This window comes from Symphodus melops (assembly GCF_947650265.1).
Source record: "Symphodus melops genome assembly, chromosome: 9".
In the NCBI taxonomy this organism is placed as follows: Eukaryota; Metazoa; Chordata; class Actinopteri; order Labriformes; family Labridae; genus Symphodus; species Symphodus melops.
Genome location: NC_136699.1, coordinates 12,156,368 through 12,183,313, shown reverse-complemented (window position 1 = coordinate 12,183,313; position 26,946 = coordinate 12,156,368). Strand labels below are relative to the sequence as shown.

At 42.7% G+C, this 26,946-nt stretch overlaps 2 protein-coding genes across 21 annotated transcripts in view; one reads left to right on the top strand and one right to left on the bottom strand.

The window, feature by feature from the left end:
• The window catches only part of LOC306828996 (protocadherin alpha-C2-like), a 167,112-nt gene that overhangs the window by 8,270 nt on the left and 131,896 nt on the right, over positions 1-26,946 (bottom strand). For 11 of the 14 annotated variants that reach the window (XM_079351770.1, XM_079351769.1, XM_079351768.1 and 8 more), the window contains 2 exons: positions 5,517-5,581; positions 2,615-2,700 (listed from right to left, as the gene is read on the bottom strand). In XM_079351770.1, coding sequence (XP_079207896.1) covers positions 2,615-2,700; positions 5,517-5,581 — 151 coding nt within the window. Of the gene's footprint in view, positions 1-2,614; positions 2,701-5,516; positions 5,582-8,674; positions 12,433-21,106; positions 23,720-24,078; positions 26,884-26,946 lie in introns of those variants that run through there. The other 3 variants (XM_079351773.1, XM_079351778.1, XM_079351766.1) reach the window with 3 other exon arrangements.
• The window catches only part of LOC306829052 (uncharacterized protein), a gene marked incomplete at its 5' end in the record, with an annotated part of 184,839 nt that continues 177,460 nt past the window's right edge, over positions 19,568-26,946 (top strand). For 5 of the 7 annotated variants that reach the window (XR_013779825.1, XR_013779826.1, XR_013779827.1 and 2 more), the window contains 2 exons: positions 19,568-19,903; positions 20,318-20,378. Of the gene's footprint in view, positions 19,904-20,244; positions 20,379-20,940; positions 21,079-26,946 lie in introns of those variants that run through there. The other 2 variants (XR_013779831.1, XR_013779830.1) reach the window with 2 other exon arrangements.

The window sequence follows — 26,946 nt, the reverse complement described above, 5'->3', positions numbered from 1 at the left end:
GCAATTATGCAAAGTTTTCCCTGAATCTCTGTGTGACATCGGCTTCAAGAAAAAAAACAAAAAACTGGGAAATGGAAGGAGAAACAAGGAGGAAGACATGCATGGAGTGGGAAAACAGAGAGAGAGAGAGAGAGAGAGAGAGAGAGAGAGAGAGAGAGAGAGCGAGTGAGAGAGTTCGACAGCAAGCGGAAACCCTGATTTCATTAATGTGGGTCTGTTAATCTGGGCGTGGGCTACACTCCATCTGTCACAGCAGGAGCGGCACACAAATGCGAACAGCCAAAACACACTCATGGCGACACAGCCAAGTGCATAGACAGAGGAACATACACACAAAAAGAAGAAGCCCACAAAAATAAGATTCATCAACACAGACACAAATATCCAAATGCTTGCAAAAATCATAGAGGAAGAAACAGGGGCCTTGTTGATTTACCTCCGAGTCTTACTTACAGAGCAAAAACTAGACTGTGAGGCACAGCAGCAGCCTGTAGGTTAACCAACAAACCAAACTCCCATATACCTCTGCTCCTCACCTCAGGACCACAGCCTGCCTAACCAACAGGATGGTTTTGTTATAAATAGCACTGACTATGAGTCACAGTGATGTGACAGGCCACATTGAATCAATATCTCTTTTTTTATGTGGCAAAATAAAGAACCAACAGTCAGAACATAAATCTCGTCCAAAAGACAAAGGCTTTCGATGCTAATGCTTGACATGTTATCTAACGCTCTAAACCTGAAATTATCTAAAAACAAACTCTAAAACCCAAAATTTGTTTTGCCCTCAGCTAATATTTCTATTGTTATGACCAACAATGAGATAAAGAAAGGACAGTTAGCTCTGGGGTAAAGCAAGATTAGCATGCGCCCCAACGTGTTAGGCCTAATTAGACCACCTTATATCCTCACCAGCTGATCTTGTTGCCACAGACCCACCCTAAGGACGTCACCGTTGCCTGTTTTGCTCGTTCTCACTCTATCTATCTTTCTATCGCTCATGTTTTGAAGTGCCTCCAGGCTGCAAATCCTCAGCCAAGGCAAGAAATCAATGGCAGAGCGGAGGAGGCTCTGTGTGCGCGTGTGAATAGGAAGGGACAGTAGTTGGTGTGTGGGCAGTTTGTCTGCCTGCCCAGCCCGCCGCCTCCTGTCTATAAAAGATGGACCACGCTTTATGTTCCCTATTTTCATTTTAACTTAATTTTTCAGAAAGAAATTAACAACATCTTTATTGAAAGTTAGTTGTGTCAGTCATTGTACACACACTGGTCTAGATATCACACTTGCCCCGTCCTGCATTGTCCTCCATAAGGTAGCTCATTCCTCCATTTGACATCTTATATGAAGTGCATCTTTGGTCATAAATATTGAGAATGGGCAGGATCTATAACACCATATTAACTGAAATGGAATTTACAATGTCCATGAGATTTGTTTGCATTTTCTTATGCTTCAATGTGAACGTTTTTACCGCACTGTTTTTCCAAAAGCTTCAGTACAGGATGCAATTGGCCAGCTAGATAAAATGATGTGCTTTTCTCTTCTGTTAATAACATTTTTGCTACCGAGTGCAGAAGTGCAAATCTTCCCTCTCATCAAAAGTTACATAACAAAATAAGAATAAATCACCATCTTTATGAGCTAGGTGCAAACTCCCCATATCAGTATTTGCAACCCTTGGAATATTTCTGTTAACCTCAAAGACATAACTCTTGCAAAAATGGTAAAACACTAAATTTAGACTGAATGGTGATCAAACAACAAGCTCAGATCATGCGTGTCCCAGCTTACAGATGATTCACAGCAGCACTGCCAATAAACAGCTTTTGTTTTGAACACTTTGAATTTGATTCAAATTTGCAATTTAATGAAACTGAAATGCCCGCTGGCTTAAATTCTCCTACATAGGAGCAGTATTAAATTATATTATCATGAAATTCTTAGCATTTAGAACATATGTAATTCACAGACACATTAGGTTAAATGTCAGTACATTGAATATTTAGAAAAATTAAATAGCACAGAACAAAATACTGAAAATGTCTTTTTTTGTTGTTAACATCACACGATGAAAGATCTTCTGTAGTGTGTGCATAAAAGAGCTGAGAGAGAGTGAGAGATCCACATAGAGAAGGAGAGTGATTATTCTTTTTGTCTAATTCATTCTCTCATTTGTCCTCTGTGGCTCAGTGGCTTATGCTTCTGTAAACACTTTGCTGATAATCCAATTGACTTTTAACTCTCTCTCTCTCTTTACCCTTTTTTTCCTCTGTATTGTCTCCCCTCTTGTTGCAGCGAGAAAGAGATATCCATCTACGCCCACGTAGCATGTGTCATTTCCGCTCCCTGCGGCAGTGGGAAGTGTTAGGAGTGGGCCGCGGCGATCTCGTATCTGATATCTCTCTTCTCCTCCTTTTATTATTCTTTTGTGTTTTGGTAAGCTTTTGAGGAATGTACAGTTCTCATAAGAAAGTATAAGCCTATGTGGTATGAATCTGTGTCAGACAGTATATGTTGCACTGAGATATACTGTAAGTACTGATACCTCTTAGTTGATTTTATGTTCCTATTCTACTTGGACTGGTTTATAGGTAACTTGAATGATTCTTACCAGCGGCACTGGATGCAGTTGGCCAGTTCTGAACCAGGACCCCTTGGGCTCCTTGCATCACTGAAGACTCTTCCATATGCACTGAACTGGAACAGAAAACACAAATATGCACATATAACAAACTGCAAATGTATGACCTCCAATTACAAATATTAAACCATTTTTCAACAAAAAAATCCATAACAGAAGACTTAATGAAACTCAACAATGTGATTATTTCATGGACTAATACAGACGCACAAACACATACTTTTCTCATCTCTTCATGTTTCCTCTATAGCACAGCATTTTAAATTCAAACCTATGCACTCTGTGTTTGGGGGAATGTTTGGGATACATCAACCACACTCCCAGAAATGCACCATTGAGATTAGGATTAAAGCCTTCACCCTACATTTTCCTCACATACCCTGGATTATGGTTTACAGATGGCTGTTCCTACATTTTCACACTAGCTCTGTGAGATTTCAGCACCCTCCCCTTGACTGAAAAAAAAACCAGAGGCACTCTCAGAACAGAAACAGGAATACTGCAACAAACAACACTCTTCTCTCCCTGCCAGGATCACATCTCAAAAAGGGAGGGAAGACATTTTCTATCTCTGACACTGACATTTTAGTCATCAACATATTAGTGCATCTTTGCAATGGTCCATTCACTTTTGTTATTTATAGACTTTATTAGTTTCTGGGGGGAAATTCAGGTGGACATAATTGATTGAGAGACATGCTATTCACACACATAGACCCTTAAATACAAACTTCAATGTACCAACAGGATCTTTGGACATGCATTGCTCTGATCAGTTTGGGGTTTGGTGCCAAGGGCACCTTGGCAGTGCTGGGAAGTGAATTGGCATCTCTCCAGCAATTACAATGATTTACATACCTTGATTCGCACCAGGACCTGAGTTGGCGACCCTTTTGTTTTTAACCCAAGACTGAGGAATGCAGTAAAATACTGTATTCCATACAAAATTAAAGAGTTAATTGTGATACAGAACTTACACTTTTAAAACTTATTATTCTAAAAGTACCACTTAATAATATCTCCCTACTGTTGTTCCTAATGTATTCATCTGTCCAATCTTTCCCCAGAGTCTCTCTGCTCTTCTGAGGCTTTCATAATTATCACTTCTTGAAAAGCTAAAGTGTTCCATCTTTATTAGAGATCTGTATTACAAAGATGGCTGAAATTTCGATTCCTGTAAAAGATTTTCTGCAAGGATAACAACATTGATGGAGACCATTTTAAGTGCTGCTAAGCAACAGCATCATCAAGGCACTCTGATAAAATATTAATGGCCACACTGGTGATGATGATACACTTCTCAGCCCTCGTTCTCATTGCTCATCCTCTCCTTGTTTCCGAAGCATAGCTTTCTTCGCTTTGAAACCTTATTTTAAGGCTGCACTTGTTTTCTTTCAATTCAAAACTATAATGATCAGCGACTAACAGAAGGGACGAAATGCTTTGCAATCTATCAAAATGCCAAATGAAATATAGGTCATTTCCATTACAGGGCTTTGCATCCAAAATCTCCTATAAAAGCTGTGATTATAGATGCACAATTAGTGGGGCTCGGTGGGACATGGGGGATTGTCAACTTAAAACACATCAGAGGTAGTGAGTCACTTGACATATTTGGCATGTTAGACTGGTTAACACAAGCACATTAATTCTCAATAATCCCTGCTGTAATTATGAGGGAATTTGTGTGTCATTAGCAACACTCAGATAGTGAACGGTCTTTAGTCTGATGTCAACATCAGACTACTGCACACATAAATACTCACAGTACACATGTGTTTATCTATAGAATACAGATAACGAATAATAAGGGTCCTTTATCATATCTTCTATATCTAAATATTGAACGGATTAAAATGTTAAGGCAATGTGGACAACAGGCAGGTAGAGAATTCATTAAGGATGTGACTCTTTTGTAATTATGGTGAAATCTCATTAGTATGGCCCTTGTTTTGGTTGGGTCCATCTGATCCCACAGCAGGTGATAGTGCAGTGCCTTATGGATAAGGTGACCACTGGTGTGACCACGTAGTAAACCTCACGTTCCTGATAGGCCATGTTTCCACCTGACTATCTGCCCTTCATCCATCACTAACCCCCTCTGTCTGCTCTCCCCTCCTGTCAGTCCTCCATCTGTCGATGGAAATATAGGGAGATCATATTTCGTTTCCTTACTGTGCTGCTTCTCTCACAATTTTACTTTGAATTGCTTTAGATGATTTGAATGAAATTTAGATAGTACTGTGTTTCATCATGTAACTTCAAATGTAATATAAATGTACTGTAATTTAATGTACATGTTTTTTTTTCTAAATGTAATTGAGTAAACATATATCATGATTATTTAATTCCATCCTTTTTCTCCTCAGGGTGGAAACTACATTCAAGCAATGGCTGGCAGAAAAAATGAATTCAAACAACTTTCCAGGAAAAAGCGAGCAGGCGAACCGAAATGTCTCACCTGGCTCTCTAGAACAAGATTATTTGGCCTTTGACGACATTCATAAATATTGCCTGGCAGCCCACTCACAGAGACACTCTGTTTACTTTCCACATTGAAATGGCTTATTCCACATCACCAAACTGCCTACCACTGTATCACCAGCCACTCTCCTGGGCTCTCGAACGACTAGAATGGATTTAGTGAAATGTGGACATTATGGTAGACCTCAATGTCAGCTAAATATCTTCATCAACAACAACAACAAGCTTCTTGGTAACAAGCAAGCAGACTTCTTATTCTAAAGATATTCTCACCTGGTCTCATCGTGTGAAATAATAATGGGACAGTCTTATGTTCTTCAACAAAACGTAATAAAAAAACATATGGGTGAGGTATGATGGGAAATTGAAAAAAAAAAAAAGTTCTTACCTCTGCATTACTCCGCCTGCTCTCAGGGAGGCTGAATATCTCCAGTCCCCACTCTGCACTTTGGGCTGCAAGAGAGAGGAAGAGGAGTTGAGTCTTAAGTACAGGCGAAAACCGATACCAGTTCATTAATAAGTCATGGGAAGAACTGCTAGTGCATGTGCATCACACAAACACAATCTCAGTCACACACACACACACACACACACACACACACATACACAGCCATGGTAGTGACAGCTTGCACCTGCTTGCAAAGAAAAGAAAAGATTAATTGTATTGTGAAGGTGTAAATATCTTCTTCTTCTTGGATACTTCTTCACAAAAAAAATAAAAATAAAAACACAAAGAAATGTAGATCAAATGACCTTCACAGGTTTAGCAGCCCAATGACCATGGTACTGTGATGTAGGTCCTGAGGCTACTTCCCCGCTTGTTGTGCTACAGCCTACAACCACTGAATTATGGAAATCATGCTGAACTCTTCTGCATCTTCTGATCATGTGTTGTAAAAAATTCCATTGCTTTTTGTATTTTTCCACACCCTATAGTTTATCCTGCTTTAGTGTATAACACCCTCCCTCCCGTGCCTTTCAGTTCCTTCATCCTTAATCTGACACATTTCACCATTTACTTCGGAGCCTGGTCTAAATTTGACGCTTAAACCAGCACCATCCATCATTTCTCACCTGTGAAGGTCACAGGTGCAGGAAGGAGGCCAGATACAGCATTACCCCCCTGAGCCCTGCATCCAGACATGGACACATCACAACAGAGCGATGAACTGCAGCATTTTAGGGACACCATTATAACCTCCACCTGTTTGAATATTTTCGTGTTTGAGCTATGGCCAATTATGCTTAAACACTAACATAAGGAAGCGACATTGAAAGAAAACCTCAACCACATAGCCAATATCAGATTTTTTTTTTCAGTATGAACTACTGAGCGAAATAAAACGACCTGATCAAGAACACTAGATTCTTCCTGCTGGGCCATGCTGTTCAGATGAGAGCCATTTGCAACCCCATTTCCTTCAAGATATGACAGATGTTCACTTGCTGCTGCAACCGCATTGACCTCTATGAGTCTGCAGTGGACATTCATCACCCTTGAAATCCAATATTTGGTCTTAATGAGAGAAGCCTGGTATTCCTCCTGGAGCCATTCAAACACAGCAGAGTGTCTACAGGGATAGAGAGCACTGCAGCAATGAAGACACTCATCCATCCCAGACACTCGGGGTACGCCTGATTATTTTACGGAAAATCACTCATCAAAATGCAATCAGTGCCTGGATTCACAAGCAAAATGAATCTTCAAAGGGTGTTTTTTTGGCATAAAAAAAACTCAGCTTCATAAAGGGAGTGAGACAAAAAAACAAAAAAAAAACAAACAAACAAAATAAGAGCAGATTGTCTACAAATGGGGCTAAACGGATTTGCTAAATGTGTCTCCTGTTGCAGCATGGCAGTGGCCAAAGGGAGAGGTCTGCTTGTCCGTATGGTGTTCATGGGGGTAAAAAAACACACACACTCACACAAACACACACATGATACAAGCATCTGGAATGTGAACATGTTCACAGTCTGATTCACTCCTTAGGGAAGATAGACGGTTGTGAAAAAAGAACACGAAACAGAGTCATCAAAAGCTCCGACTCGTCATTTTAAATAGAGAAAAAAAAACAGGACCACAAAGAATAATTCCCCCCCCCCCCCCATGTACATGTTTAATAAAGAAGTGAGAAAAGCATTTCGTTTGGCCACTCAATCATTTTCTCAGCTTTTTTTCCCTCCACTCTTCCCTCTCCCTCTGAGTGAACGCTCCTAGCATGGATACAGAGCTTACACCTCCGCCATCAACACTGTGTCCAATCACCTTTCATCCCCCGCCTCAGCCACGCAGAGCCAGCCAATCGCAGCAAAGGGCTAAGAAACACATCGCTGCCAGTTAATTACATAGCAAGAACAAACATGACTGGCATTTAATGAGGAACATGTCAAGTGATAACTGAACAATTACCTTACATATTTCTCTGCTCATCATTTGATCACTTCTCTGATATCCTTTCCTGCACTGCAGAGACAGACTCAGGCAGGCTCTGGGTAAAACGCCACTATGCAGAAAAATGTTCTGTTTTATCTAAATTAAACAGTGTGACATACTACATCCGAAGACTATGTAAAAATGGTGTATTGCCATCAACCTTTTACATTGACTAGTAATTCCATGAAAGTCTAAATGAAGCTCTCATCTTAATTAAACTCAGACACAGTCTCTTCCACATGCCAGCATTTTTAGCCAATTCCCAAACTCTGGCTTACTGCTCAGCACCAGAGAGGTACGTGACCAGAACAGGGTATTTTGGTGCAGTGGGATTGGTGGCCCTCCGAGCTGGCGAAGGCTGCACTATTTCCCAGACTTTACCTCTCTATAGAGATGACAACTGAATGCCCTCTGGACCTGCTGACTTGAAAATGGTTGCACTGCACACAGAAGACAAATAACACTGGCTGTGTGGGGTCATAGGTGAACAAACTACGGAAACTTCGGAAAAGAGATTAAGAACAGAAAGAGCCTAAGTAGATGATACAAAGAAAAAAAACAGAATCCACAAATAACTGTAGCAGGCGTGAGACATACACAAAGATGCCACATCCAACAAGTCAGAGTGCACCCACCTACCCACTCACATAAATACACGACCAAGAAAAGCTACCCACACTTCTGCATGCAGGTTTTCTATCTAGTCTTAAAAAAAGAGACCTGAAGAGAAGTGACAATTCATCTAACGCTAAGTAAAGTTTATAGATGAACTACACAAACAAACAAAATGCTCTTTCAGAGCTCTTAAATATCCTACAGAACTAGGACATGATGGCAGTATGACACTTTGAGCTGGAAAGAAATGGATCTTTTTTTTTCTGAAAAAAAAAAGAAGAAGCAGTTTTTGAAGCATCCCACGCCAGAAGAGGGGTTGAGATGTTTCAGCAGCTCAAAATAAATGTCAAATGCAATCGCACTGCAAGAGCAACGCCCTAGAGCAAAGCCTGTACCATAACTCTCTGACAATTCTCCTTTATAGAGCGTGTGTGCTTGGGTGATATTTAGTACTGTGAGGCAATCAAACTTGAACACATATTGTAGAGGACACACACCTGAATGGCAGTTGCGTCCGGCATACTGAGACGCCGTACAAATAACTGGCTCTGCCCGCTATGACTGGTGACGTAGCCCGAGCCCCATGTGCCACTGTGTGGCCGCCCCGTATTGTAGAACATAAAAGTGTCACTTCCTGACGTAGCAGTCAGACATGTCTTGTAACAGTATGTTTTTGTCATAGATCCGTTTCCTCGCACTTCGATATAATGCGGTTCGACTTTGAGGTCACGGCGCAGGGCCACATTGCTGTTTTGTTGCCCTCCTCCTCCTCCTCCTCCTCCCCCTCCTCCTCCCCCTCCTCCTCCACCACCACCTGCACCTGCACCTGCAGCTCTTCCTCCACCGCCACCTGCGGAGGCGGCCCCCTCAGGGACACTCTTCTTGGACACACAACATGGGGAGCAGGAGCCAGGCTGGGTACAGTAGGCATGGCAACGCACAATGGCCAGCACGAAGATGGTGACCAAGAATACGAAGGTTGTGGCACACAAAGCAATAATGAGGTAGAGGGTTACGTTGGAGAACATGAGAGGGCTGTTGGGCCTGATGATTCGCTTGGGGTCGGGAGCCAACTTGGGTGGGAGCTCCATCACGTGCACGTGGATGGTGGCGGTGGAGGACAGCGAAGGGAGGCCGTTGTCTTGCACCAGCACTGTCAATACAAAGGAGGTGGAGTTGTCCTCGATAACCCGCCTGGTGGTGCGGATCTCACCTGTGTACTCGTGCACCTTGAACAGGTCAAGGTCTGTGTTTCTCTGGTCCAGGGAGTAGAGCAACCAAGCGTTCTGCCCAGCATCACCATCCCACGCTATTACCTTGCTAACCAACACTCCTTCTTCTGCGTTTTTTAAAAGTGTCTCTGTGGTGCGGCTCCCATTGGCAGGAGGGTAGACTATCCTGGGCGGGTGGTCGTTCTGATCCATGATGTAAACATACACTGTGGCAACACGGCTGAGGGGAGGCACACCATTGTCCTGGGCTTTGATCTGAAAGTGAAACTCTCTCAGCTTCTCAAAGTCAAAGGCTCGAAGACTATAGGCCTCACCTGTATTAGGTTTGATGCTGACGTAGCTTGCTACAGGGATGCCATGGTTGTTGTCATTGAGGACAGTGTAGGTGATGCGAGCATTTTCTCCAGTGTCAGCATCTGTGGCCTTGACAACACAGAGAGGTGCACTGGGGGCATTGTTCTCCGTGATATAAACAGTATATGAAGTCTGTTCAAAGCGAGGCGGGTTATCATTCACGTCCGCAACGTCTACTTTAAAGGTCATGTGGGAGGACAGAGGTGGAGTGCCACCATCAACCGCGCTGACGGTGACATTGTAGGATGAGATGGTTTCACGGTCCAGGAAGGCAGACGTGACGATGGTGTAGTGGTTCCGGAAGGACTTGATCCTAAAAGGCAAATTGGGCATTATCTCCAGTGTGACTTGTTTATTTAGTAGAGAGTCTCGGTCGTTCACACTGATCAATGCTACCACTGTGTCAGCTCGAGCGTCCTCGCGTACAGGGCTGGAGAGTGAAGACAGCACAATCTCAGGGATGTTGTCATTGACATCCAGAACTTCTACAACTACTTTACAGTGCACTGCAACTGGTGCTGGGCCCTTATCCATGGCCTGGATATACATTTCATATGAGTTTGTCTCCTCATAGTCTATATTATTTTTCACACGTATTTCACCTGAGTCTGTGTCCATGGAGAACATCTGTCTGACTCTTTCTGGTGTGTAACTGCTAAAGGAGTAAAAAACTTCTCCATTTGAGCCCTCGTCAGGATCTGTTGCGTTTAGCTTGATAACAAGTGCGCCCTTGGGAGAGTTTTCAGATAGTTTTACTTTATACACGGAGCTGTCAAACGCAGGCACGTTGTCATTGGCATCAAGGATTCGGACATTGATTTTGGCCGTACCAGTTCTCTGCGGGGTGCCTCCGTCCATAGCTGTCAGGATTAGCTGATGAGAGGGCATCTGCTCGCGGTCAAAGGGCTTTTTGAGAATCAGCTCGATGTGCTTATTATTGGTGAAGGGTTTAATTGTGTCTAGAGCGAGGTGGTCGTTCGGGCTGAGGCGGTACTGCTTCACAGAGTTGGAGCCGTCATCTGCATCCTGAGCTCCCTCGATGTGGAACCTGGACCCGGTGAGCGCGGACTCAGACACCTCCAGCTGATATTCATCTCTGGGGAACTGTGGCGCGTTATCGTTTACGTCAATAATCTCCACCTCCACGTTGTGCACCTCAAGCGGGTTCTCCAAAACCACCTCCAAGTTGCGTAAACAGGTGCCACCAATTTCACAAAGTGTCTCTCTGTCGATGCGGTCACTCACCACCAGCTTTCCGGTTTTGTGATTGATGGTGAAATATCTGCGGCCACTGTCCGACGTGATTCTGATACGCCTGGTAGAAAGTTTTTTCACGTCCAGACCCAAATCCCGTACAATGTCACCGACAAGTGCTCCATTCTCCAGCTCCTCTGGGATGGAGTATCGAAATTGTGCATTTGTAAGGCCACTAAAAATGAAAAGAACTAAGTAAAAGCAAAAAGGCACACTCCCCTTTACACTGTAACAACATCGCACCGTCACAGCCATCGCAGGAAGGCAGAATTTGCAGACGGGTTGGATAAAAATCTTTCCGCCTTTTCAGCTTGCTGTATGTCCCCACCCGCCTCATTAAAAACGGGGAAATAGTCCGCGCACAACTCCGGCTATGTGCAGGCAGACCACCGCATCCTCTCCGGTGTCTGTTTAAAGACGATTTTCTGCTGTGCATCCATGTTTGCCTCTGCTGTATTGTTGTTTTTAAAATTCTCTCTCCTCCAAGCAGAGCTGACTTTCACTGATGCAGCCTATTGGTCTCCCTCTCTCTCTCCTCCTGCGATGTGGTGATGGTGTCTATGGGCAAAAGGAGGGGGGGAGCCGTTTGCTCAAACGTTGCTGACTGCATTTCAGCACCTCCGATGAAATGATCGAGCACCCTCATAAAAAAGCCCAAAAGACGAAAAGACTCCGGAGTTTTATCAGTAAACGAATCTGAACGCCAAAAGTGAAGCAGTCAAAGTCATCTGCATGCTGATCTCGTTTGAATTAATTCGACACAATCCCCCCCCCCCCCAACCTGTTTTTTTTTTTTTTGTCAGCGCCACCGCCCTTTTCATTGTGCGCTGGGAAACTGATTTATGAACCAGCCTGGAGATTAGACTTCCTCACTGATGCAAATCAACGATTGCATCTGTACCCTCCAAACGGAAAGGCACATTTCCGACATAAGGGTTTTTACTACATTTTAGAAAACAGACAAACATATTGCAACCAGCTGTGCAAGCAACGCTTTCCCCCGAAAATATTACTGTTCACTGCAGAAGCTCTCAGAAAAAGCTATGGGAATCAGAGAGAGGGGCAGAAACGCTTTCAGAGCGTGTTAGAGGAGATTCTTCTCTATGTTTTCAGCACTTCACTATGAGAGAAAGAGCGGGGTGGGTCCGACTGTTTACCCTGTGTATGTTAACACGCTTGAAACAGAGAACCTAAAAATCTACACAATGTCTTCAATTTATCAACATTTCCTTACATTGCCAGTTGACGAAGCTTTGCACGTACACTTATTAAACGTGTGAGCCCCTCGAGCCACAGGTTCATTCACACAGGGACCACAAAGCATGTGACGTCATGAGCAGTGACGATGCCGGGTCACAGACAAGATGCTCCATCTGTGACCCCTCATCACATCTCGCAACAGCACGACGCTGACCACACTAGATAGACAGTAATAATAGTCGCGCACAACAAAAAGTAACCACAACATTTTTTGCTTAAAAAACAAACAAACAAAAAAAAAGAGTAACATGGAAATGATTTCGGACTTTAAATCCTTAATTTATAACTTCACATATCACAAAAAAGAGCCAACAGCTGTAAAATCATAGCACAAATGTATTCTGAAGTTTCAGACAAAAGCACTGACATTCACTTTTCCAAAGTAGATGTTTTGATTCTATAAGCTGCAGATAGACTCAACAAGGCCAGCCAACAGAGTAGCAGGTGGTGACATTAGCCCTCAAATCATCCTGCTCTGGCTGTCCTAGAATTACTACAGTCTCAGATCCTGTACCTTAACTTCATTTAATTGGATTGGATTGAAATAGCATGTGACAAAATCCCCGAAGCAGTCAACAGGACAGATCTGCTGACACTGTTCAAATGTATCAAACACAATCTCAAGTTTATAGAATCGATTCAGAAGAGACTCCAAGATCCGAAATTTTAAAAGAATCTCAGGAAAAGGAAGGGATGGCCTCGTGAAACCCAGTGCCTTGCGGATTGACCCCGGCCACCGGGCCAAAGATGAGCGTCTATCGCCCACATTATCTTTTATTTCTCCTATAGCGCGCTGCCTCTCTCACCCACAGCCGGTCTGCTCACAGCGTTGACTGCTCTCCGCCTCTCGGGAGACAGGGAGAAGACAGTGAATCACTCTTTTGCTGCTCGTGGATGTGGGGAGATATACATTAGACCAACTTTTCACACTGCAAGGCGTAGAGGAGGAGGTGGAGAAATGGGGAGATGGAGAAGCAGCCAAATGTCCCTGATGGAAGACAAATTATTGAACACTAAAACGCCTGTCTTCTTAATTGTATTTTTTTTTAACTTGTTATTGGTTAATCTCCAACAGTAAGATAATAGAAGTTGCTTTTTCAAAGCCAAATTACATCATATGAGTACAGATTTGCTTTTCATGTGGAAAACCTTTTCTAGGTTTGATTTCCCTGCATTATTATTCAAATGAGCAGTGGGGATAACAGAGAGTTTCTTTCAACCAGGGCTGACAGTCTCTGATGGTCTGCATGTTACTGGCTGCCACACTGACCATGACATTTAGCAGATTTACCCGTTGGGACGTGTGGGACCTCTGCGTTTGTCCGTTCCACAAAAAATGAAAAGTGGCAACGCTTATCTCATCAGAAACAAACACAGAGCTGCATTTACACAAGACCTTTGCACCTGCTCCCCCCCCCCACCACCATCACCACCAACTCCCACCCATCTATCCACCCACCACAACAACCAGCAGCACAGCTATGATTTTTTTTCCCATTGTAACAGCCTCAAACCTGTTTAACATTCGCCCATCTGTTTCAGCGTTAATTGCATGTTGCTGAGCTGTGACTTGTTTATTTTTTTCACTCAAGAGAGCTGGCGATAAAGCTATCATCAGTATTCCACCTGCAGACAGACGCCTGTCACACATCAACAAACACTTATTCTGAGCAGCTAATTGGTTAATTGGTGTTTAAATTTGATTCAATTCAAAGGTTTTATTCCAATTAATGATTGAATTTTTGTCAAGGCAGAAAATAATTACACAAATCTTACATGACCTTCACATTTGTTCTATTCTCATCCGCCTCTATACTCTACATTCTCGCTTTCCCCCGAGCAGTCTCTCGCTTAGCGAAGAGGGATTTTTTTAGGGTAAAGTTACAAACTCTGAAAAATGATGATAGAAAAGTAAATGACTAAAAGGTGAAAAAAAAAAAACAGTCCATTGCCTTCCTTGTGGATAAGAGAGATAATTCTGATTTTAAATAAAGATCAGACTCCCTCTTTGTTCTCCCTTTTTTGGCCCGATCCTTCTAACACTCCCCATCACATCAATTATGCAAGATGGCCACCATATTAATAACACCCTCTTTGCTAAGACTCAACCTCATTAATACTGTAAGCGGCCACTCAAAAAGCTATTCATATTACTTCCCCTAAGAGTCTGTTATCTGGAATCCCCCCACCCCATTGTTTTAATGAGTCAGATGACAGCAGAGATCCACAAAAGAACGGGTCAGGGCTGGGCTATCATAAAGTACGACTCTTTGTATCACTGTCTCAGTCAACTAGACAGACGTACAGAGGCGTCTTGTAAACTCTACTTTGTGCTTGTAGGCGTGCATACACAATCTCATACACAGACACACGTACACACGGTCAGTTTAAAACACAACTATAGCAGCATAAACAGTATCAGAGAACATATATATATATATATATATATCTGAATGAATGTTTTGCTGTTGTAGTTTGAAATCAAGGACTTAGGGTTGATGTGCAGATGACTGCAGAGAAAAGGAACATGCAAACACTGAAATTATATACACACTTGTTGGCAGGTAATCCTGATTACCGGTTTACTTTCAAGTATTTAGAAAAAGAGGGAAGTGTTGTGACATCAGTAGTCCAAAATTACAAGCCCTTGGTTTGTCATAATATTTATTTTGGATTGCATTACAATCTGAAATAAATCACATGACAATAAGGCTTTTTCTTTGAGGAGACACTGTAATTAAAGGGGATGACTTTTAAAAGAAAATAGTTTCTTATTTTCTAAGATATTGGCCTGGTTGTTGTTGTCGTGGGTTAGGAACTATCTTAACATTAAGCAGCTAAACTTGGTTTCATTAGACAAAAGCTTCATTCAGGTCTGCTCACGTTTTCTTAAGGTTATTTTGTTCTGCAGAAAACAAACAAAAAAAATAGCTTCAACACAAGTCCCTAAGGCTGTGTGTTTTTTTTGGGTTTTTTTTTTTTTTTTTTTTTTTAAAGGTTCAAATGAGTGCTCGTCCTCCAATTTAAATCCCACTCTGGGGGTGGGAGAGGGAGGCAAAGGAAGAGGCTTCAGAGGTGAGAAAGACAGTGAAAGTGGTCCCTCTGTTGGAATAAATCGGTAGTACAAGGGTTGGACACGTGATCCTCACCCCAACTGCCCATCCACACAGGCTTTCTCATTAAGCCAGAGCACTAAAGCATAATCCCTGCTATGATTGTGCGTGTTACAGAGAGAGAGAGAGAGAGAGAGAGAGAGAGAGGTAGGATGGGAGAGAGAAAGAGGGCACAGACGTCAGACGACAGTGGCTGACAATCTCTGTCTTGTTTTTAACACAGTGACCTCAGAGGATAAAGAAAGAGAAGACTGGGCAAGGCACCCTCCTAGAGGTGAGACGACAGCGTTAAGCAAAATCAGTGCTTGTAAACACCATAAGAGCCAGCCATATGTGCATTTATCGAACCAATGCCTAGACAACTGAACATTATTTCACACAAATAAACAAAATGAAGGGAGATACATGTTGGAACCTGATCACTATATCTCCTTGGCTTATGTTTAACTTTACTAAAATAGGGAAATATGGAGAGAAATACACTTCTAAAATTGATTATAACACCAAAACAATTCAGTGTACCTTCTTCTCATATGCATGAGAACTTTCACATTTTTATTCTCCAAAACAAAGACCCATGGTAACGACAATCCTTTTACTCAGGTGGACACAGTAAGCTGTAAGAGGCTGCATTTTCTGGGTGTGTTTGTTAGTGCTGATCCCCTTGTGTACCAATTGCTTTCAAAAAATAAAGGGCACGAGAGAACGTAAGCAGCAAAAATCCCTCCCTTGGGGTCCTTGTGAGGGTTAAACGGCTCCTCGGTTGTCCTGGTTCAGCCTGTGCATAAATCAAACAGATTCTTGTTGTGGCACTGAACAAAGCTATCAGGAAAAGCAGGCAGGCTTTGGATACTTCCCTCTTAGGATGCCCTGGCTTTGTATCCCTGCCGGATGGGAGAGGATGCAACGCGCAGTTCTGAGCATGACAAAGCTAATCTAATGACTGCAAATACATCCCGATGCCACTAAGAGGGAGCACGGATGGAGGACTGGGTTGGTGAAAAGTGGGAAAGAAGGGAAGCGGGGGGTGTTTAGTGATAAGTTCTTCCTTTTATCTGTGACCAATTGTAAGCCTGTGATGTTCTCACTCAGCTGGAGGGCATGTATTTAATGTGTTTTTTTTGTCCATCTCATCCTCAGAAGCTCCAGTTTCCTCACTATCTCATGCTCAAGGCTCGAGTCTGAGCTGCTGTGTTTGTGACTTCCACTAAAACCCTCTGCTTTTTTTATTTTTATTTTTAGAACTGGATCTCTAATCTCACACACTTTCCCTCGCCTGCTCAGTCAGTCTTCCCTTCATCTGACGAGGCATTTCTGCTCAAGATGATGCACATCTTTAGTTGCCATATTTTCCTTTGTCTCTCTCGCTCTCTCTCTCTCTCTCTCTCCATTTCTCTTGCCTCCCATTGTGTCCACCCTATTTCCTTCCTGTGATGCATGCTGGGATGGATGTGTGGGTGGGGGGTGGGTACATACTGGCAGCTCCCTGGAAGCAGACGAGCTCATCATTTCATTACAGCTTAGAACAGTCTCCATGGCAACCACAGCACCATCCTCACTCACACAAAGGACACACCCTTGTAGAGGAGAAAACAGGAAGTGCTATGTAGGATGTGTGTAAGGACAGAGAAAGACAGACAAGAAAGACTGGTATAGAAACGGAAATAAACGTTTTTCTGAGCTTCTTTCATTTTGTATTACGATGAGTGGTAAGGACATCTCTATAGTACATCCTGTTTCGGGTCCATCTGCAGAATCAGTTTGTCTAATCCAACAAACTGATCTGGCTGAATGCCTTCACTGTAGCACCGTGAACGATGAACCACTTTACTCTCTCACTCAACCTGGACAATGCACTGTTCAATCAATAATTTACTGCATTTTACAGCTCTTGGTAAGGCAGAGTTAGAGGCTTTTATCATTTACACACTCTAAACTCTGTGTCCTCGGCTTTTGCACACAAACAACCAAGCTTGTCAGTATTACTTTGGGTCTGTATAAATGAAAAGCTTGGTTCTATAAGACTATCATTTCTGCAGTATGCAACTGAGCTCAGTTTTTCTGCCCCAGATCCAATAACACGGCACACCGACAAACTGACACAGAAACACAGCGTTTTGATCCTTCCATGGAAAAATCCTCATCCTCATCCTCCCTGACCCTTTGCCCCGCCCAACTGGTTCAGCTGTGATTGACAGTAGGTGTTTAACAGCCCCGCCCAGCCGCAGAGGAGAGCAGGAGGGACAGCTAAGAGCTGAGCGGAGCTGTTACCTCGATCGGTGCTGAAGCTCCCTGCTGCCGCTGCGGCTGCAGCAAAGAGTAGCGGAAAATTACCTGCCCCTCCCCCCCTTCTCTCTCTCTCTCTCTCTGACATCCACAGAGAGCTGCAGCATACAGAACACAAACTGAACCACTTTTATGCAGTGGCAGCTCGAGGCAGTGTTGAAGTAAACACGGTATGGAGACAGTATGCATCCATATAGCCGAGACTGCCGGAGAAAGAAGCAAGTCAACTGTCGAAATCCAGGTTCACTGATGGTGCATGTTGTGTGCTGCTGTCTTTAAATCACACCATGACCCAATTACGAGCTCCACATAACCGACACGCATCGCCTGTAATATGTTAAGTGTGTTTGAGACTGTAAAAAGCCCTGGTTCAGTCTCTTAAAAACACTTAACCGACCACATGACAGAAGATATGCCAGATCCGGCCATGCTTGTTTTTGCTGTACCACTCCCTGAAATGAGGTCACAGTCTGAGTGACTAAAAGGCATCACAGACTCACTACAACACTGTGTAGAAACGGTGAGCTTCCTCGAGTGTGTCTGAACACTATACAGTAGGAGGTTAAATACTATTATTCAGAACATATACAAACAAATGCAGCACAAATGTGCATTAAAAAAGCTACGGTTAATGACTGACAAATTCATTCATTTAGAAAACATGATCATCTGTGCCCGACTCGCCTTGAGCTGATCAGAGGAGCCTCGACTGTGCACACATTAGGGATGTTAATGAAAATATATTACATCCTGTTTACAACGCTCTAATGCTGAAAGGACACGTCTGCAGAGATGGACCTTAATTCCCTGTTACTTCTCTCAGCTGCTCCCCTTCTCAGCAATCGCTGGTGAGGATAGGGGGAGGGGAAAACGAGCTGGCAGCAGCGTGGAGGAGAAGGAAGAGGGGGAAAAAAGGAACAGGCACAAATCATATAATGTACAAGTCTTCAGCTACACTTAACCAATGGGAAGGTACAAATAAGGAACAAAAACATATGAGTGACGACAAGTAGATATAGAAAATCGAATTAAACAGGGAAATGGAAAACAGGGAACCTTGTCTCAGAGTGCTTATTATTAGAGATACAGTATCACAGACTTCCTTAAAATGATTAGTTTTTCACAATACATGGAGGTCTCAGAATCCTATAATATTAAGACAAGGGGGCATGGTGTAATACAAATGGAGATATTATGAGTATACACTGCAGAGAATTAAAACCTCCAGTGTGACTACACAGAAGCTTATAGTGATATCTCAAGAGAGACAACTGAGACTGCAGGAGTAAAACAAATATGAGCCGAGCGACTTCAAAGCAAGACAAAAATAGATTCTTCCTGACTAGAGAATGAACTAAATGGTACCCCTCTCAGACAAATTACACCTTTGTCTTACTTACAGATATTTCATGAAAAACAATACTATTTTATATGAGCACAGGGTGAAGCGATGGTTTAAATAATATAGTTTATGTTCATGAATGTTAATGGTAAAACATGAAATGTTCCTACTATAGTCAAGCTGTAAAAAGGGTCTGTGAAAGAAGGTTTATACTCTGATTTAAGAAAGGTCCCATTTTCCTGACATAACTCTTTTAAATTTCAGCCTAAATTTCTCCACAATCTTTTTTTTAAACATAATCTGCTGTCAGCAATTCCTTACACCTGCAATACAAAAGCATTTCTCACCAAGCCTCCTCACGGCTCACGTTTATTCATTAGTATGGAAACCAGAAGCAAGCAAAGGCAGTTTACTTCTGGTTTTCCGACTCAGCTTATTATCGACACGAGGCCTATAGGTGAATATAAACTCGCTAAAGCAGCGATGAGATATGCATGACAATGAAGTCAATGTTATTTGCTTGTAAAGACACCAAATCAAGACTCACTCTGGTGAACTGCGGTGATATTCATGTACAGTATGTCAATGCAGCCCATGTTAATCCGAATCTCCTCCCCTGAGGTTGACAACAAACGTTAGCAAACATCTGACAGGATAGCTTCAATGCCGCCTCCAGCCATCAGCGGCAGCACTGAGCGCACAGCAGTGGACCGGAAGTGAGTGTCGTTTTCGAAGAAGACGCGCCCTTTTGTAATTTTAAATAGTTTGTTGACACTTTGGGAATCTTTTGGACTGAACTATGGTTGCGCTGTTGTTGTTACATTAAAACAATCTCTAAAAATGGTCAACAATCACGTGTCGGGTATCCATAAACCATGACTTCCGGTGAGTTTTGATTTTTGGTGTAAAGTAAGAAGTACGACGTTATTGGACTAAATATTTGTTGAATACAACCTCTACATCCAACTCAACATAACAAACTTATTTTACACTGTTGAAATGTAGACTCAATCATTTCCAGACACTTCTTACTTTGATAATCATTAAAAAAAAAACATGCTTATTCTGGTGAGGTTTTCTGTTTTCTGGGGGCTTTATCGCAGTGAAGCATTGCTTTTAAGCTAGCGCTCCAAGCACAGCTGAGTGTTAGCAACAAATGAGCAGCCCCCTGAGACGCTGACTTGTGGTAGATTTTAGATAGTGCTTTTAATAACAGCAAATTTTTTTTTTTTTTTTTTAAAGACTCTTTATCGCAGTGACTGGTCGCCTTTGTCTAACTAATGTCTATCTTAACTGCAGCTGCTGTCCAAAGGAGAAAGCTGCCACTTCAGAAACACCTTTAATTTGAAATCCGTGGACGGTGAGTATTTAATACTGGTAAGAGATTGAGCAACATGTTTTTGGTATATCTCCCCAACATCATTTGTGGCACTCTACAAATATAGACCTGACTGTGATGTTGCAGTGACTTATTCTTCTTATTTACAGCTCACAAACTCCCCAATTGGAGATACACTAACTTCAAAATAACATTACACAGAGCACAACATTTCAGCTGAGCTAAGACCTATGGGTAGTTTTAAATTCTTAGTGCTTATGTGATCAATAGGTTATCATTGATCAATATTTACGATTAAGAACCCACTTGTTCGACAAAAGTTGTGATAAAACTTATTTCTGCCTATTTTTTCTCCAACTATTCTTTTTTTTATTAACTAGTGGACTTCTAGGGAGCATTTTGCTGCAAGAAATGGTTGCCTTTTTCATTTAATGGCCTTCTCAAGTTGTTTTCTTGTACTTCTGTTTACTATTGTATGAATGTTTATATCCCACATATGATTACATATTATTTTACTTCAATATAAACAAGTGTTATATTTAAAAATGAAACACTACAATCTAATTTGTTATTCTTTTGACAGTACCCAGCCAAGCCTTGAGCCCTGACAGGTCCATTATAGTTCCAGCACCATGGACAGCGCTTTTGCTGGCAATATACAGAGACAAACTTTCAAATAAACCACGTAGACCTCAACCATACAGAAGACTTTGTGTTGGCAACACGTTGCATCTTTGTTTATGTCTTACCTTTTCCTTATTAGGTAAAGTCTGAGTTCTGGTAAAAGTGTCTCCTCCATTAATACTGATAAGTTCACCATCTACAGGTGGAAACGGTGCGGGGAAAACCACTACGTCACTCTTGAGTGTGTCTGAGCTGAAACACACGTCATACTGCTGAGTAGATTTGGAGTAAGACCAGCTCCCGTCAGGGTGGGTGGTGATCATTGGGGCTCCGTACCTGCTGAAACTGCCGTCTGTCCTGTGACATTTGACAGCTATTAAAGTGATGAGGCTGAGCAGGAAGATGGCTGACACCGAGACAATGGCGATGAGCAGATACAGGTTCAAATCAGAGAAGCTCTCCTCCTTTATGGTCACATGTCTGAACTGAGTCTGGATTTCAGCTGCGCTTTCAACCACCACCACATCAATAGACACAGTAGCTGACAGGGAGGGTACTCCGTGATCAGAGACCAGCACCACCAAGGGGTGAGTTTTCAGGTCATTGTCACTCATTCTCCTCTTAGTCCGGATCTCTCCGGTGCTGGTTCCGATCCGGAAGAGGTTGTTTCCTTTGGGCTCAGAGAGGTGATAAGAGAGCAGCGCGTTGTATCCAGAGTCTGCGTCTACAGCCCTGATCTTTGCCACAAAGTATCCTGCTTCAGCAGAATAGGGGATGCTCTCACTGTTGACGGAGCCGTGCTCAGAATAGGGCGCCAGAATAGTTGGATTATTGTCATTCTCGTCCAGGATCAAAACGTTGACAGTCACGTTGCTGCTGAGCGGAGGAACACCAGAGTCGGTGGCCTGAACTTTAAACTGAAACGTTTTTAACTCCTCATAGTTAAAAGACTGCAGACTGACTATATCACCTGTCTCTGGGTTGAGGTTTATCACTGATCGTATGTTTTTATGGCTAATATTCATAACTGAAAACGTTATTTTTGCGTTTTCGTCTACATCCGGGTCATCCGCACTCAGGGTATATAAGACAGAACCTACTGGGCTGTTCTCTTTGACGAAAATATTTAAAACATTCTCTATAAAACGAGGCGCGTTGTCATTCACGTCAGAAACATGCACTGTAATAACGCGGGTGCTGGAAAGAGGTGGGACCCCTTCATCAGTCGCTATGATTGTTACATTATATACAGAGGCTATCTCTCTGTCTAAAGTTCCGTCTACCACAAGAGAATAATGATTCTTATATGTGTTTTTGATTTTAAATGGCACCGAGTCAAGTATTCTAACCTGAACTACGCCGTTGTTATCTGAATCGATGTCTCTCACTGTTATGAGCCCCACCATCGTGTCTATGGGTGCGTTTTCCTGCACCACATTTTCTAAAGATGTGACTGATATTTCTGGTGGGTTGTCATTAACATCCGTGATTTCAACGAGTACTTTACAGTGAGATGCTCTTGGATTTGGCCCTTTGTCTTTTGCCTGGACCCGAATTTCTACTGCATTGCTTTTCTCGTGATCTAATTCTCCCTTTAATGTAATATCCCCAGTTAGGGGATTTATGACAAATTTTTCCACTAAATTATCACTGTCGTGATTGATGATTGAATACAGTATTTCTCCATTAGTACCTTCATCCAAATCCTTGGCGTGCACAGAAATTACTGCAGCACCGTTCGGCGAGTTTTCGGGAACTTTGGCTTTGTACAGTGGCTTGTCAAAAATTGGAATATTATCATTTACATCCTGCACATTAATGGTGATTTGTAATGTGCCTGATTTAGGAGGTTTTCCTCCATCTACTGCTGTCAGTGTCAGTTTGATAATCGGCTGTTTCTCGCGATCTAAAGCTTTCTGCAGCACCAACTCAGCATACACAGTCGGCTCTCCGCCGTTCTGCACATCAAGAGTGAAATGTTCATTTTGACTCAGCTTGTAGCCCTTAACAGAGTAACTGCCGACATCTGCATCAAACGCCTTCGCTAATGTAAATCTTTCCCCAGGAAAAGCTGACTCCGATACGTTCAGAACAATTCCAGGTATCCGAAATGTGGGAGCATTGTCGTTTATGTCCACAATTTTAACCTCAAAGCGATGCAGATTTAGCGGTGATTTTACAATGGCTTCCACTTCCAGCGAGCACTTAACATTACGAGAGCATAGCTGCTCGCGGTCTATTCTCTCTTTCACCAGAAGAATCCCAGTCTTTTTGTTTTCTTCAAAATACCTCGCGTTAGGTCCTGAAATCTGAAAACCTCGAGTTTCCAACTCCTGCACATCTAGATGTAAGTCCTTCGCCAGATTCCCCACAGTGGTTCCCGGACTCGACTCCTCCGTGAGAGAATACACAATCTGTGCTGATGCCAGACACCACACATGAGATACAAGGAACAAAAAATAAATCCAATGCCTCGAAATAGTCCCTTGTTGCATCCTGTCCATAGCCCCTTATATTCAAGTTTTGACGAAGTAATCAATCCACTGGTAACATAGCGTAACACCTTTATCAGAGCCCCTCAAAATGCAGAGAGGTTGCCCGAGACTGCTACGACGAACAAAGAATTACAAACCAAAGATAGACGAGAAGGGAGGGGCGATGCACGGAAAAAAAGTCTCGATCTGTGAGCTGATAGCGACACCTTGTGGTACAGTAGAAGACAAGATGAAGAAAGAAATCGATGGACAAAACTAATAAAATCATCTGGAATTCTAGCAAGAGAGGTAAGCCCGAACAATCTATTTTAAGAAGTTGCAATGTATGGAAAATAATGGTACAAGTTCAAAAATGTTTCAACCAGACATAAAATTACTTCATAACCAAGAGGTCATAAAAGGACAAATAAGGGTTATGCCATTTAGAAATTCCAATAAAAATGGCCAAGACGATTATTTTTAAATTGACAATATAAGAAGTGCATTTGATCATGTGCAACTACATTATTACTAAGGAAAAACATTATAGAATAAAGCCCTATTATTGGAAGAACTTATACATTGTACATGATTGTTATCCCTGTTTTTACTGCCTTTCTTACCTTCTCTTTGTTGGGTAAAGTCTGAGTTCTGGTAAAAGTGTCTCCTCCATTAATACTGATGAGTTCACCATCTACAGGTGGAAACGGGGCGGGGAAAACCACTACGTCACTCTTGAGTGTGTCTGAGCTGAAACACACGTCATACTGCTGAGTAGATTTGGAGTAAGACCAGCTCCCGTCAGGGTGGGTGGTGATCATCGGGGCTCCGTACCTGCTGAAACTGCCGTCTGTCCTGTGACATTTGACAGCTATTAAAGTGATGAGGCTGAGCAGGAAGATGGCTGACACCGACACAATGGCGATGAGCAGATACAGGTTCAAATCAGAGAAGCTCTCCTCCTTTATGGTCACATGTCTGAACTGAGTCTGGATGTCAGCTGCGCTTTCAACCACCACCACATCAATAGACACAGTAGCTGACAGGGAGGGTTCTCCGAGATCAGAGACCAGCACCACCAAGGGGTGAGTTTTCAGGTCATTGTCACTCATTCTCCTCTTAGTCCGGATCTCTCCGTTGCTGGTTCCGATCCGGAAGAGGTTGTTTCCTTTGGGCTCAGAGAGGTGATAAGAGAGCAGCGCGTTGTATCCAGAGTCTGCGTCTACAGCCCTGATCTTTGCCACAAAGTATCCTGCTTCAGCAGAATAGGGGATGCTCTCACTGTTGACGGAGCCGTGCTCAGAATAGGGCGCCAGAATAGTTGGATTATTGTCATTCTCATCCAGAATCAAAACGTTCACAGTCACGTTGCTGCTGAGCGGAGGAACACCAGAGTCTGTGGCCTGAACTTTAAACTGAAACGTTTTTAACTCCTCATAGTTAAAAGACTGCAGACTGACTATATCTCCTGTCTCTGAGTTGATGTTTATAACAGAACTTATTGGTGTACTTTTTGAAGTGCCCTCTAGTGTTGAATATGTTACTTTAGCATTTTCTCCTACATCAGGATCACTTGCTGTTATTGCAAAGACTGTGGCTCCCACCGCACTGTTCTCTCTCACATAGACATTAATCACAGGCTCTGAGAATAGAGGGGCATTGTCATTTACATCAGAAATGTGAACAGGAATAACACTTGTGCTGGAGAGGGGAGGTGTGCCTTCATCAGTGGCTATAATGGTGACATTGTATTGGGAAACACTCTCTCTGTCAAGAGGTCCATCCACTGTTAATGAATAATAATTTTTGTAGTTTGGCTTTAGTTTGAAAGGCACCAGCCCAAGTATGTTAGCACTTGTGAGCCCATTTTTACCCCCATCATTATCTGTTACAGTCACTAAAGCCACGACTGTGCCGACCTCTGCGTCCTCTTTAACTGGACTCAAAAGAGAGGTGATAATGATTTCAGGTATGTTATCATTAATATCAGTCACTTGCACTAACACTTTACCATGCACGCTTCGAGAAGGCGTGCCTTTATCCCGAGCTTGCACACGGATATCATATGCTGTATTTTCCTCATAGTCAACTTTCCCTGTTACTGTTATGTCCCCCGTGTCTGGGTTTATGGAGAACAGCGTTCCTGGATTAAAATTCCCTCTCTCAATGAATGAATATTCAATCTCACTATTTATTCCTTCATCTAGATCTGTAGCACTAACGGTTAAAATGGATGTCTGAGGAGGAGCGTTTTCTGTGACCTGAGCCTTATAAAGAGGCTGACTAAACACTGGAGCATTGTCGTTTGTGTCCATAACATTTACAACTATTTGTAACGTGCCTGACCGGGCAGGTTTTCCTCCGTCCAGAGCTGTTAATGTAAGGTGGATAACGGACTGTTTCTCTCTGTCTAATGATTTCCGTAGCACTAGTTCAGCAGACTCACTGTGCTCTCCGCCGCTTTGTACGTCTAGTGAGAAATAATCATTCGGGCTCAGCTTGTAGCTTTTTACCGAGTTAGTGCCCGTGTCTGCATCGTTTGCCACTGGGAGGAGATACCTCTCTCCAGTAACAGACGATTCTGAAAAATTGAAAGTCTTTTCCTTTTCTCGAAAGGACGGTGCATTATCGTTTATATCAATAATGTTTACCTCTATGCGATGAAGATGCATTGGGTTGCTCAGAATGGCTTCTATATTCAGAGAACATTTCGCCGTATTTGGACAAAGCTCCTCACGATCGATCCTGTCATTAACATACAACGCACCCGTTTTCAAATCCACATCAAAATATTTCTTTGAAATTCCGGATACCACTCGTAGATCCCGTTTTTCCAATTCGAGAGCATTCATTTGTAATTCCTTAGCGAGATTTCCCACGACCGTCCCTTTGTCCACCTCCTCGGAAACGGAGAACGAGAGCTGCGCCGTGGAGCCATCACACAAACAAAGCCACGTTAATACGTGTATCCAAACCGTGACTGTTAGTCCTCCACGTCCCATAGCCATCACAGAATGAAAGATAGAATCACGTTTGACCATGTCCACACTTTAAGTGAATAAAAGCAACTCTCCCTCTTTCTTGCGATCGTCTGCGTATGTCTTTACAAGAGCTACTAGACTGATGATGCTTTGCGCGGATAGGAGGAGTCCAAGGGGAGGAAGGCTACACAGATATTGTGGTCTCCAGCGACACCAGCTGTTTCTTTAGTGTTACTGTATAAACACATACACGTTGCATCTTATCAAAAAAGGGCACGTAAATTTGTCCAGGAGTTTATTTCAGCCAAAGAACAACTCCTTTGTGATTTCTTTTTTAACTGCTTCACCTCGAAAATGGTGGTACTCTTATATGATTCCAATCGAAATAATATTCAGGCAAGGCAGCGTTTGATCATGCAACAAACCACAGCTGAGTTCAGCACCATGGACAGCGTCCCCACGGGTCAGTATCAATTACGGTAATCGTCTTTTTAAGATTATATTGTCCAG